The sequence below is a fragment of the Pantherophis guttatus genome, chromosome 3, assembly GCF_059756535.1.
Source record: "Pantherophis guttatus breed Tessera chromosome 3, ASM5975653v1, whole genome shotgun sequence".
Classification (NCBI taxonomy): Eukaryota; Metazoa; Chordata; class Lepidosauria; order Squamata; family Colubridae; genus Pantherophis; species Pantherophis guttatus.
Genome location: NC_142065.1, coordinates 40,858,509 through 40,872,830, shown reverse-complemented (window position 1 = coordinate 40,872,830; position 14,322 = coordinate 40,858,509). Strand labels below are relative to the sequence as shown.

Genomic DNA, 14,322 nt, shown 5'->3' with positions numbered 1-14,322 from the left:
TACTTCCAGAAGGGTCAGGCTGAGCATGCCTTGTCAGCAATGGGAGGAGGAGGATAGTGGGCAAGTGGAGGTGGTAGAGCTCAAGACAGCTTGTTTACACTTCTCCCCTGGCAGCAGCCATTTCTGGCTTGGCTGGCTAAGATTGCACAGCAGCAGCCATTTACCTGCTGCCCAGCCTGGCTCCTTGCAAGCTGCCTGGGCCTGATAACTTGCTGCTGGCTTTCCCAATGATTTTGCTTGGTCAAAGCTGGGAGGAAGTTTTGAGGAGGTCCTTGCAAAATGACCCTTGATTCTCGCTTAACTGCAGTGATGAATCAGCCACCACCAAGCAATGCAAGTCACATAACATTGCACTTTGCAACCACATTGCTTAGTGATGGAAATTACATCCCAATTACCATAGCGGATAGAGGCCTACCTGTAAATAAGATTAATCTGGTGTCATTTTGCTCTTTGGCCTGGGCTTTGTTACATTTTCTTTCTTTTCTCTGCCTGAACCCTCCAGCCTATATAATCCTAATCTGAACAACAATGCGGAGCAGAAGGAAGCTGTCCGTCAAGTGGTGGCAGGGACTTCCAGACCAGCTCCATATCTTATATTTGGGCCTCCCGGTACTGGCAAGACAGTCACTATGGTGGAGGCCATTAAGCAGGTGAATATACTTTTGTCACAGATCTAATTATAATGAAAGTGTGAAATGGACTGGGGAGGAGCCAAGAAATCTTGCTTACAACCTTGATGAATATATTCCTAAACCAAGAATCTTATGGAGACCCAGTTCTATTTTGCACCATCCTTAAGTAGCTTCCTGCAAGGCTTGAAGTATTTTTTTTTCCAATTAAAAACCTCTTATTTGTGCTCTTCTCAGGTCCTGCGATGCATTGAGGGTGCCCATGTGCTTGCTTGTGCTCCTTCCAACAGTGCCTCAGACCTTCTCTGCCAACACCTCATGAAACATGTGAATAATAGGAACATCTACAGGATGAATGCTAGCAGTAGGGATTACCATACAATCCCCGAGGATATCAAGGTATATTTTAGTTTTCTCTCTCCAAGCTAAGCAGTCTGTTCTGACTAAGATCTTCCAGGCTAACTGCTGGTAGCATTCTCATATGTCTACCATCTAAACTTTTGAATTGAGAAATTTAAAAAGAATAGATCTCCATTCTTGGGTATTATTTAATGCCTGCTTTTGTTTCTAGCCTGTGTGTAACTGGAATAAGGCACAGAATTGCCCTATATTTCCAGGAAAGGAAAAACTGCAAAGCTACCAGGTCATTATCACCACACTGGTGACAGCAGGAAGGTAGGCCACATGTAAAATAACTACTGAAGATGGGTGGGAAACAGATTATGAAATTATTATGGAGAGGCATAGTGATTTGGAAGAAGTTAATCATTTATAAAAATTCAATTTTGAAATTTTACTCTATCATTAGAAAATGAAATTTATTTATTTTCAAAAAATTCATTCAATTTCAGGAGATAAAAAATATAACTAGCTAAGAAGGGAGAAAATTAACTTTTTATAGCCACCTGTTCTCAGCACATATTTTTATAGAAATGATCAACTGATCTCTGAAATAAACACAAGAATTAAGTGATTAGCATGGGTTAATATTCACAGAGCCCATCACCTCCCAACAAGTATACTATGAATTATAGTTCACCAACTCTGGAGAAAAACTGTTTTTAAGGCACTATTTCATATAGTTAAGAATATCTGTTGAAATACCAAACATTTTCTTGGTTGCTATGTGACAGATCCAAAGACAGATATTCAAGAGTGTTTTGTTAGTATCCCCAATTCCAGGAAAGGGCATGAACAGAGGTAATGGATCTATTCTTGGTTTGCTTACTGTAATGTTAGGCAAAAAGTAAAACATTAGCCATTCTGATATCAATAATAAGTTTCAAGGGTATGACAGGCTGAAAACAGGCTAAATCAAAATTTTTGCTTAACTGTACTATAGGATCTTGGGTGGTAATGATTAAGATGCTAAACTCGTCCTAAATAAACACAAGTTCAAGTTTATTCACATCAGGAATTTCACTAGGGGTGACTTTGAATCATTGTCTCTTAGCTTAAAATTATCTAGAATAATGTTTCTCCATTTCAACTACTTTAAATTGTATAAGTTTCAATTCCCAGAGTTCCCCAGTCAGCATGCTGACCATGGAGTTCTGGGAGTTGAAGTCCACACATCTTAAAAGTTGCTGGGGTTGAGAAAGGGTTCTGTTTGTGGAGAAAAATTCTTGGAGGAGTATTGCAATCAAGAAAATCTCACAAACCTTCCTGGAAGAGATGCAGTATATAAATTTAATGAAATAAGTAATATTAGACTACCGTGCGGTAATAATATTAGACTCAGTGCGGTTGCTGCAAGAGGAACAAGGATCACAGTTCTCTGAATTCTTGCCCACATGGGAGGTGGGAAAGAAATGAATATTTCCTCCAAGTCTCTTGGTAAAGGATGCCAAAATTAGTTTAAAGGATAAATAAGGAGTTTTAGAGATTTTATTTTCATGCAGAGAGTTTTCATAAGACTTTGGGAAAAAGGCCATTTTCACACAAGAAAGGACCTAGGGTAATAGTGCTTTTCCTGGAAAGCTGAATATTTCTGCATGTGTTCAAAGATTTTGTGTATCTCTTCTAATTAGATTGGCTTCAGCTGATTTCCCTCCGGGGCATTTTTCTCATGTCTTTATTGATGAGAGTGGCCATGCTGTGGAACCAGAGAGCCTGATTGCCATTTCAGGTGAGGAATGACTTTTCTGTAGCTTTTGATCCCTTTGTCTTCTTCACAAGATTAGTATGTTCATTTTCAGTAGGACAGAATAGAAATGATACATCATCTTCCAGGCAATGAGAATATTGCCATATATCTTTGCTGTGGTTCTTGTCAACTAACTTACACTTCCCCAGTCTGACATTTGCCAGAAGTATTGGTAGTGTGGTTCCAGAATTTCCAGTAATCTGTGTTTTGGGGAGACGGAGTCCTGGGGAAGGTTGAGGAAGTCCATTTCTAGATATGTTAATGTTCTGCTGTTGAAGATACAGAATGTTTTGAATGGCAGTTGTGTGTTTATATAAAACCTTCCAGTAGTATTTAGCATATTATGTTAGCTCCTTACTAACAACTAACAAAGTAGCAGTTGTGGAGCTGATCAGTTCTAGGTTTTAATACTTTTTAGCTGTGATCGGGAAATAGGCAAATCTTTGCCTATTGTTAAACAATCCACAAAGGGAAACTTTGTGAAATGGGCTGCTAGGACAGGCCTTTCTCAATTGTGCTGACAGAGGAGGATCAGTCAAAGAACCCATCCCATCAGTCAAAGAACTCTATTGGTGGGATCTAGGAGAAGAACCTTCTCTGCTGTAGCACCATCCCTTTGGAACATTCTGCCCCCTGGAGCAAGGTCTGCCCCCAAGCCCCCTGTCCTTCTGTAAGAACCTAAAGGCCTGGCTCTATCACTTGGCCTGGCGAGCCACTGGAGTACCAGAGTGGAGGTAGCTATCAGACTAATAACAAACCCCACTCTTTCCCTGCCCATGCATCCTGTTCCAGCTCAGTTCATTTTTTAATTCATATTGTTGTACTTTCATTATTATTTTTATAGTTTCTTTGTTTTCCTATTGTTATATTTATATTTTTATAATTTTGTATTCTGCCATTGTAAGCTGCCTAGTAGCCCCACACCAAGATGGGCAGCAAATAAATTTTAAAAAATAAACCCTAGGAGTTCTTATTGTAGATATTTCTGCTGTATGGTAAAAAGCTATTTGTTTGTTTTGTTTTTTTATTTCCTCTTTTTAGCTTTTTTATAAATGCTAATATTTAATACATGTTTTCTCATTTTTAATGTTGCTTTATCTTATTCCATGTGGTTTTTATATTTAAGTAAGCAACCTAGCAAACTTTGGGGGGGAAATCAGAAGAAAACGTTAACAAAGCAAATAGATCTCCATCTCTCTTTCAGGTATTCTTGCCATGATGGACCCAAAGACAAACGTTAATGGAGGTCAGCTGGTTTTGGCAGGAGATCCCAAGCAACTGGGACCAATTTTGAGATCTCCTCTGGCAGTTAAACATGGCTTGGGCAAGTAAAAGGAAGTCATATTTTAATGTACTAGCAGTTTATATGGTGCAAAATAGCTATTTAAGGGTAAAGAAAAAAATGTAAAGAAATGTAAAGCCATTGAACTCTCACATTGCCATTGTATAACCATAGTACTGGTAAAGTCTGTTTCAAAAATAGCTCTGGGGGAACACTACTATTTCTTCTTGTGCATATCTGTCATTGGATGTTGGCGATCATGTTGGCGATCCTATTTTTATCAACAGCCTCACAAAAAAGTGCTGCTGAGTTTTGTTCAAACCAGTCCCTTAGATTTTGAAGCCATGATGTTCTTCTTCTGCCTGGGCCTCATTTGCTTTCAATCTTTCCCTGGAAGATTAAATGAAGTATGCCATATTTTTCCGGATGTCACATCACATTTCGAAAATATTCTAACTTTCGCTTTTTTATGGTTTTGATGATTTGCCTTGGCTTTCCCAGGCAGCTTATCACCTACTCATTTCTGATTTTGTCAACCCAGCTTATATATAATAGGGAATTCTACTATCTTCCGTGAATCCCATTTCAGTTTGTCTTTAGATTTAATTAATGATGTCCCTGAAGTGGTTGTTTCATTGCAAAGGATACAAGCAGTGGTGAAGTCTTCTTAAGAAATTCTACCTATGTAGTTTAAGATTGTTTCAAATATATCCACAAAATGCTCCAGGAATGTATGTTAGATGTTGGTTACTTTGGATGAAATAATAGGACTATTCTACATTGATTAGAGAGGTAGTCATCTTGTTTCTAGAAGTAACTAGCCTATAGGATTTTCCCCTAGACTGGATTGTTGTACTGCTCTAAGAAAGGGAAATTGTGGAGGGACAAACTGTCCCAATTTTTCAACACTTATGAGGCATTTTTGCTTTTGTAGGACTTTCTTTGCTGGAGCGGCTGATGCACCACAATACATTATACCAAAAGACAAATGAGAAATACAACCCACAATTTGTCACTATGCTGCTGCGCAATTACAGGTACATTCCATGCTCTAATTTCCTGTCAAAATCAAAAGTAGGTTTTGCTTTGCTACAAATTCCTCTGTGACATTGGATGAATGACATTGGGATTTCTACTTTGGAAATTTATCCAGTGATAGTTTACAATAATAATTGCACCCTATGGTCTGAGAGTTTCTTTTTAAAGGAAAAACTGCATGTAAAGAGAAGATGGTGCAAATGACACACTGAAAAACTGCCTATATATATATAGGACCAGAATTTCTGTTGCTAAGCAAGGGGCTTGTTAAGTGAGTTACCCCCGATTTTATGATATCTTTTGCCATGTGCAGTGAAGTGATTCACTGCAGTTGTTAAGTGAATTATATGGTCATTAAATGAATCTTGCTTATCTCATTGATTTTGCTTGTTGGTAGCTGGCTGGGATGATCCCATGACTCCGGGAATCTACAACCATTGTGCCAGTTGCCAAGTTCCCAGATTTTGATTATGTGATTGTGGGTATGCTGCAATGGTTCTAAGTGTGAGGACTGTCATAAGTAACTTCTTTCAGTGTCGTAATATTGAATGACGTTAAACAAATGATTGTAAATGAAGGACTACCTTTCTCTTTCGGAAAAAGGTGGAATACAAGTTGAACAAATAAATAATATAAGTGCCGGGGTGACCAATATCATGTAGCTTTTATAAAATTCTCTGTTCACCCTAAATCACAGAACTTGATTTACCCTGTATTCCTAACTTAGTTACTGAATTACCTGGATTCAGTTCACATAGTACTGTGATATCAAATCAGAAATTAACCAGACTTGAGTTCAGCTATAAAAAGGTAAATAAGATCAGCACATTGTGAAAATGGAATAGGTTCGACTTCAATTGATTTATTTATGTGTCTAAACTCAGCTAGGCGGACATATAAGTGCCTTAGAAAGAGTGCAGCTTTTTAGAACATAATCGCAGAACATTTCTGAGATTATTTCCTGACAGAACAATTAATCAGTGGAACAACTTTCCTCCAGAAGTTGTGGATGCTCCAGCCCTGGAAGTTTTTAAGAGGAGATTGGATAACTATCTGTCTGAAATGGTACCCTGTTTCCCCCAAAATAAGACATCCCCTGATAATAAGCTCAATCGGGTTTTTGAGCGCATGGCAATAAGGCCAAGCGCTTATTTCAGGGTCCAAAAAAATATAAGACAGGGTCTTATTTTCGGGGAAACGTGGTATAGGGTTTCCTGCCTAAGCAGGGGGTTGGACTTGAAAACTTGCAAGGTCCCTTCCAACTCTGTTATTCTATTTATAATACGTATGGAAAGCCACTGTGCATTCCATGTACAAACTTCCATCATGTTCTTTGCTCAATCTTCTCCACAGATACGCTTATGAAGAAAGGGCTGCTTTTCGAGTTTTGTAGATGGGGGTTATCTCTGATAGACTTGACCAAGGGAGTCTAAAAAGTCTGAAGTAGCACAAAAACAGGCAACTAGGGCTTTCAGGTTCTAACTTGTGCTAGGAGATAAGAAAACATCATTCTCTTTCTTGTAAGCTATTCAAGTTTGCTTAGATGCTAAAACGTCACTCTTCAATTCCAGGTCTCATAAAGCCATCCTCGAATTCCCCAATAAAAAATTCTATGATGAAAAACTCATGGAATGTGGTGATCACCTAATTACTCATTCCTTCTGCAATTGGAGTGAACTGCCCAAGTCGGTGAGGAGCTTTATACATTGAGTAGGATCACATATGCATAATCATATACATGTATTGTGAAATACTTAGGTAGGTTTTTTTCCTACTTTTTTTTTTTCCAGAAATTTCCTATCATATTTCATGGGGTCTGTGGGGAAGACCAGCAAGAAGAGAGGAGCCCTTCATTTTTTAATACTGCTGAGATCAGTGTGTTGATGGATTATCTCAAGAAACTTCTTCTGGAAAATCAGGGCAAAAATGGACAAACCAAAATTCCTCCCAAAGAGATTGGTGTCATCTCCCCATACAGAAAGCAGGTGAGACCTTCCTCAGCTGACTAAACTAGACACTTTTCTTTCAGTAGTGGTAAACCCACAGTTTCTTCACGTGGTCAAAATGTCCTCTGTCTGATGTAACCAGAAGTTTTCTCAACTGTTTCCATGCCTGTAATTTTCAAGAGGATGCAATCTGTAACATCGATGAACCACAGTTTACAGCAGTGACATCAAAAATGCATCAGAGAGTTATTCCAGACATGGGATTTGTTTTGACAATTTGCAACTATCCTACATTATGCCTTGCGTTCTCCATATGTATGCTTTGAATATATAGTGCCGTATAACAATATGCATTAGATATTTTTGTACTTTTGATATTAAAACGCACTCTAGTTTTAAATATTTCACCATTGCAGGAAAATGCTTAGATGTTTATGGACTGGAAGTTAAAATAATTCTTTTATACTTCCTTTGTTCCCAGCATATACTGTGACACTGAAAAAGAAAGCATAAACATGTATATACTTAAGATAAAGGAAAAAAGCCAAGTCTTCCACCTCTGCAGTGTGTATTAAATAAAAAAAAAATCAGCTTTACAAAGATTTCATCTCTGCTGAGGACCAATAATCAAACTAAGGACTTCTGATACACTAATTTCTCTTTCTGCTTAGGTAGAGAAGATAAGAAAGGCCATAAATATAGAATTAAAGTCCCTGATGGGGATCAAGGATCTAAAGGTGAGATCTGCACCAAGGGAGCCTCGATTATTTACTGTTCTGTCCTATAGCTCAAACCTACAGTACGTTTGTATGACCAGGTAGGATCTCATATGCTGCAATGCCAAAGCATGCACACCTTCAGTTGGATTTATGTCTTTTGAAAAAAAAAATCCTTCAGTTACTAAGCTCTAGCAATCATACCAGCCTTTACTGTAATTTTAAGGTACATACTCGTGCTAAACATTCAGAAACCAGGGTGAACACGCATGAACAATGAAAATACAGCGGAACTTTGGGAAAGGTGGATTTAATTGTAACAATGTACTAAAAGGTTCTCCACATCTTCCCTGTCTGCACTTCCTCACGGGTAGTCCTCGCTTAACTGTGATAATTGGGACTGGGAATTCAGTCGCTAAGTGACACTGTTCTTTAGACTGATGCTAGGTGACTGTGCTAATTTAACAATGGCAGTTGTGGCAATCCCAGTTGCTGCCATTAAGCAAATCCCACACAGTCACAGCATCCCATCATCCGGTGATTGCCATTTGCAACCTCTTGCCAGTTTCTGTATGACTTCGCTTGTTGGCAGCTGGCAATGAAGATCACAAATGGTGGTCACCTAATTGCAGGATGCTGTAACATCCTAATTGCAAGCTAGTTGCCAGGTGCTCCAGTTGTGATCCTATGACTGCAAGTTGGGATGCCCTGATGGCTAGAACATCTAGAACTGATTGTAAGTCCCTCTCATTCAGTACCATTGAGTGACATGTCATTCAACAAAGGCTACTTGTATGCTTCACAGTTTGGGAAACCCAGATGTAATGAAAAGGAAAAGCCCCCTGCTAAGCCCATCTATCACTCTGGACTTCCATATCTCGTAAATCCTAGCTAGAATTATTTTATGTTTCTGCACCTCAGGTGGGCTCTGTGGAGGAATTCCAGGGTCAGGAGCGGCGTGTGGTGCTCGTTTCAACAGTACGCAGCAGCAGCAATTACTTCGGAATAGATGAAGAGTTCAATCTTGGTTTCCTCAATAATCCCAAGGTATCACACCGATCTGTGACATGCTATAATCTTCAGCACATCCGGGGCTGATTGGCTTTTTTATGGGACCAAAACACCCCAGAAACATATCCTCCCAAATGACTCTTCCTTTTTGGGGGCCATTAGATAGAGAAGCTATAACAAAATATAATTTATTTTCTGTTTTGCACATGCCCAAACTTGTCTAGTAAATTTATTGTTTATAACTTAGCATTGTGTGAATCAAGTCATTTCTGTTATTTAAGAAACCTTGGATAAATAAACCATGGGTTAGTATATACTGTACATATCTCCGTATCATATTTCTGTAGCCCTGGTTTGTCCTAGAAATATAGGAAGAATTCCCAGAAAGGATTATTAACATGATCTACTCTGTTCTGATGCCCCAAAACCAGTTATATAAGACTGCTAAGACTACTGTAAATCTAATTGCTCTTTTAGAGCAGGACTGTGTGTCCTTTACACAGGAATTTCATCACTTGACATTTTTACAACTTTCTTTAAACACCTTTATGGTACGAGCAAAGTTTGATTTATCTTATCAAAGCATTTTGGAACAAAAGCTAATATAGCCTGAAGCTCTGCAAAGTAAGTAGTTTCTTAACTCTTCTGTACCACCAGGTGGTGATCCTTAGTTAAATTCAAGACTACTTTTTATTCTCTTTGTCTTGATTCACAGCAACTATATGGGTAAATCCCTGCAATTTTCTTAGCAACCATTTTAGAAGTGCGGACAGACTTCAAATTACAAACATAATTGGGACCAGAATCTTTGGTAATTGAGCAAAGCAGTCATTAAGTGAGATATCACTTGACTGCTTCACTCAACAATCACAATTTTGACTCTCCCGGTTGTGATCATTAAGGGGTGAGGGTGGCCTCGCACAAGCTGTAGGGCCCACTTGTGCACAGAAACCTGCCATGATCTGGAAGGCCTCAGCTAGCTAGGGCCCATGGCATGTGGGTTCCTACTGTAACTCTGGATGCCATGGCCTCCTCCCCCATCATACCAAATCTGGGAGAACTTGGTTGATTACAGAGCTCACCAGTGTGTGGAAACCTGCTGCAGATAGGGAGGCCCAGGCCTTCCCCACACCTCACCATGCCTGGCGTGCCTTGACTGGTCACCAGACCCAGCAGTGCATGTAAATTGTTTCAGTTACACCTTTGTGTTTTTCTGTGGCTGCTAACAGGCACCCTTCCTAAAGAGGCCGCCTTGCACCATTCTACAAGTGGGCACCATTGTCATGATAGTTCAGAAGGCTTTTTCCCCAAATTCTGCACGCTGAATGACATAAATGGCCCTTACTTGCAGAATGGCATGAAGTGTCCTCTGTAGGAAAAACATATCTCACATTGGCTAGGTGTGCCAGTCAGCAGCTGCAGGAAAACACAAAGGTAGGTGGATCAGTTTATATGCACTGTTCAGCTCTGTAACGGGACAAGACATTCCAGGCATGGTGACTAGGACATAAGTCCCTTTGTTCAGCACTACTGTAACTTCACTATTTGGTTGCTGAACAGTCGTTAAACTGGCGTATAGTCACCCTGTTTGCTTTGTGCCAAAAGTGGGACTAAAACTCTGTTTTCTCCATTCTTAGTTCAGTTTCTTAACCACTGAACCAAGAAAAAGCAAACCACCAATTTGGGAATGAAATCCCTGTTTGTAGTAGTTTTATGTTAGATAAAGGCTATTTCTTAGAATATCCAGAAGATTCAGTTAGGAGATGGAAGTTAAGGAAGCTTTTTATCATCTTTAAGTGTCAATTATGAAATCTGTATCTCATACTTGAATGTCGGGAGTATGTAGAATTCTTTACCAGTGATCTAAGTTGTTAACTTTTTCTCTTTTTTTATCACTCCTCCTTTTCATTTTCAGCGCCTGAATGTGTCCCTTACAAGAGCTAAGGCACTCTTGATCATTGTAGGCAACCCAATTACACTAAGCAAGGATCCATACTGGAATGAGTAAGTGTTGGCTTCCTTAATCCTAATGTCTTTGCCCAGCTAGTAAAATTATTTTTCCTTCTGCTGTGAATCAGAGATACAACTGAATAAGCAGCACTAGATATTCTTTTGACATTTCCAGGTAAAGCATGGCTAAGTTACAGTATCTGGTTCTACATGAAAAGAAGGAATCGATCTTTATTCTAGATTTTATACTTCTCTGACATGAAGGTGCTACATAGCCCAGTATTATCTATTCCTACAGTCTTCAGCTTGAGAAGTCTCATAAAGCCTGTATTGAGAGGCTTATTTGCAATTTGGAATCTCATTAATTGATTTGTGACTGCCTCAGTGACCCTGCCATTTCTGTAAATCTGAAGAGATTCTGTTATCCAGGTCATGGTTGTCTCAAAGGTGCTTTTTCAGGAGGCACCTGGACTTTATTTTTTCTTGGAAGACATTTTGATTCTCATCCAAGAAGCTTCTTCAGCTCTGACAGGATAGTGGGGAATGGAAGGATTTATATTCCTTGCAGACAGCTGGTCATTTGCATCCTTTTAGAGGGTCATTGAAGCACTTGGAGGTTTATCCTGGTTCCTGTAGTCTGCAATTCCCCTCCCCCTGCGAAATCCATTCCTACTCCCACACTGTTGAAAGGGTGTTCATCCCAAATTGTGTAGCCAAAAGTCTCCAGAGACTCTCAGCCATCCAGGCCATGGCCTTCCCAAAGGTGTCCCCCTCAGGAGGCAACTGGACTTTCCTGTTTTTAAAGATTCTTCAAAGAAAAAACAGGAAAGTCCAGTTGCCTCCTGAGGGGGCACCTTTGGGACTGCCACTTCTGTAAGTGGTTCGCAAGAGTGTGAGTTGTTTATTTCCAAACGTATCCTGTTTTCCCATTCCAAATTCTGATCTGCTTTAATTGCATTAATAATTCAACTATGTTCACAGGTTTCTTGAATACTGCAGAGTCAACAAAGCTTGGAAAGGATATAAACACAGTAGAGTAGAGGATGAGTTGCTAACAGCAGAGCTATCTTCTCTCAACATAAATGATCAGCCAGCAGGTAAGGAAATGGCTGCAGTGTTGAAAGCAACCTTTAATTGTTAGTCATTCTTTGAATGTTTGGAAGAGAGCCAATTTAATTCTTTCATTTTCAGAGCAGTGGACTTGGGGGATGAGAAGGGAGAGTCAGCTCACAAATTAAGAAAAAATGGGGCTAAGCCTTACAACCTTAAATTGAAGGAAGCCAAAAGCAAGAATTAGGAAATATTCTGCCCATGAAATAAGCATTTAACAGTCCTCTTAAATACAGGCCAGATTGCAACAATATTAGATCACAAGTCAATGTTCTAATTCCTCAGTTGCTACTCAATTGTACAATAATTATAATCAGTCTCCTTTGAGGTGTCCAGTATGCCTGAAGCAAGAATTTTTGTGGTTTTAATCTCAGGAAGAATGAACTCTGGAAACGTCATACCAACTTTTTGGCTTGCAAAATGGGAGGATGGGGACCAATTAGAGATTAGAGTTGGCAGTTGTGCCCGTACTGTGTGGTGTAGGGGAGGGAATATTTTTGTTAGCCCTAGAGTTATCTTTGCTCGGAAGCCAGAACACTGGCTAAATGATGATTTTTCAACTTCCCTGTTGGCTGGTGATAGCATTGATGACTCATAGTTTGGCGTGACTTGATTAGATTTCGTTGGGTCTCAGCATTCCATGTTCAGCAGGCAGGAAGAGGAAACTCTCGTGACTTGCCTCAAGTGTTTTAGAGGGATGGGGAATTGGAGTGTCATTGTTTAAGGCAGGAGTTTCCAACCTTAGCAACTTGACTTGTGGGCTTCAACTCCCAGAGTTCCCAGCAAAGCTGGCTGAGGAACTCTGGGAGTTGAAGTCCACAAGTCTTAAAGTTGCCATGGTTGGAGACCCCTGGTTTAAGGGATGATGTTTTTTTATAAGCATTACATAGACTGAAAATTGATTTCCAGCCAAAATCCAATTCACTTGCAGTCTTTAACTTTTCTACACTGAAGCTTTATGCATCTTGGAGAAGAAGAGTTAAGCGTACCCCTTTAAATGTTCAGAAAGGCTGCTTGGTTAATGCAGGGATAGCAAATAGATTTCCTTCTCCTTTCTATTTGCCTACTTGCCTCTTCACCTAGTTATCTTCTCTGCAGATAACGGCTTACAAGACAGTTACATCCAGCAGCAAGTGGAGCCACAATGGAGATATGAACATTGAAACTAGTGCTGTCTTAAATGTGATCCTGGTGAACACTGCCTTCTTGAACATTTCTGCAGGATTGATGGACCAGACAAGTAGCCAAATTTTATTTGATCTTCATACCTGCTATTTCTCAGGAGTAAATATCAGGGTTCTCAAAACTCTGCTTAAAAAAATTAATAATGAAGTAGAAATTCATGTGCGGTTACCAATCGTGACCAAATTAATCGTGTATTCTTTCATGAGTGCCTGCACATTTGTAATGCTGAGAACAAGTGCATATGGTCACATGTAGGGTAGGTCTGAGGAATAGTAATTGAAATATTTTTGATATTTCAAACAGTGATTACATTTCGGTATCAAGAGATATTGTAGAGATTAGTAGAGATTATGAAGATTTTTGGGGAGAGGATAGGATGAGGGAAAGGAGAAAATTACCAAAACCTTGTTAGTTTCAAGACTTAAGATTTTATCTAATCAGTTTTTGTACGAAATTTATTAAATTTATAACATTAAAATTTAATTATATGCATCATGATTCTGTATCAGTTATAACATTTTCTGTTTCCTCCCCCTGCCTGGCATTACACAGATGTGAAGAATTTAGATTAACCTCCCCCCATGTGGTTCTGGATGGGATTGAGAAATAAATCTTTCTGACTTCTTAGGGGGGGGTCTCCAAATTTGGCAACTTTTAAGACTTGCGGACTTCAACTCCCAGAATTCCTCAGCCAGTAGAATTCTGGGAGGCCATGTCTGGAGATCCCCCGTCTTAGATAGTGATGGAATTTACTTTTCATTGGAAAGATGCCTTGACTTCTGACTCAATTTCTTTCATTCTTATGTTATACAGTGATGCGACTTTTTTTCAGCCTTGGGAACAGCACTAGGTAGAGAATTATTTAAGCACAAGACTTGGTTTAGTTCAGAAGCACATAATTTTTACCCCTAGATTAGTCAATAGAAAAGCACTAATCGTCTGCAGTCATATTGTCTCAAAGGAACAAGAATATCCTCCATTACATTAGGTCATTTGATATTCCTGTATGTTTAAAAGATGGTCCTGTGCATTGTACCACTGGTGATGGTTATTCAGTAGATCCTCAGAGATCTGCATGATTAGGGAGCAGCTGGCACCATGCGCCAACTGCAACAGTAATGTTTGGCTCTTTGCCATCTTATGAGGTAAACAGAAGATGAAGAATGCTGGTGTCTTACTCTGTTCCTGGTGCAGCTGTGCTTACAAAGACATCATAATATATCCACTACTTGGGCAGATGCTGTGGTGTTTAAAACACACCAGTTCCTAAGAAAAGCATATCTTTTTGACACACCAATCTGTTGCT

The 14,322-nt window shown here is 39.4% G+C and overlaps 1 protein-coding gene across 1 annotated transcript in view; it reads left to right on the top strand.

Moving 5' to 3' along the window:
* Positions 1-13,514, top strand: part of MOV10 (Mov10 RNA helicase) — a 33,209-nt gene extending 19,695 nt beyond the window's left edge. The window contains exons 10-22 of the mRNA XM_034414293.3: positions 506-653; positions 870-1,031; positions 1,204-1,307; positions 2,663-2,760; positions 3,983-4,102; positions 4,995-5,097; positions 6,670-6,787; positions 6,889-7,083; positions 7,716-7,781; positions 8,682-8,807; positions 10,687-10,775; positions 11,703-11,818; positions 12,930-13,514. Of these exons, the coding sequence (XP_034270184.1) occupies positions 506-653; positions 870-1,031; positions 1,204-1,307; positions 2,663-2,760; positions 3,983-4,102; positions 4,995-5,097; positions 6,670-6,787; positions 6,889-7,083; positions 7,716-7,781; positions 8,682-8,807; positions 10,687-10,775; positions 11,703-11,818; positions 12,930-12,994 (1,510 nt within the window). The 3' untranslated portion in view covers positions 12,995-13,514. The remainder of the gene's footprint in view (positions 1-505; positions 654-869; positions 1,032-1,203; positions 1,308-2,662; positions 2,761-3,982; positions 4,103-4,994; positions 5,098-6,669; positions 6,788-6,888; positions 7,084-7,715; positions 7,782-8,681; positions 8,808-10,686; positions 10,776-11,702; positions 11,819-12,929) is intronic.
* Positions 13,515-14,322: the final 808 nt, after the last annotated feature.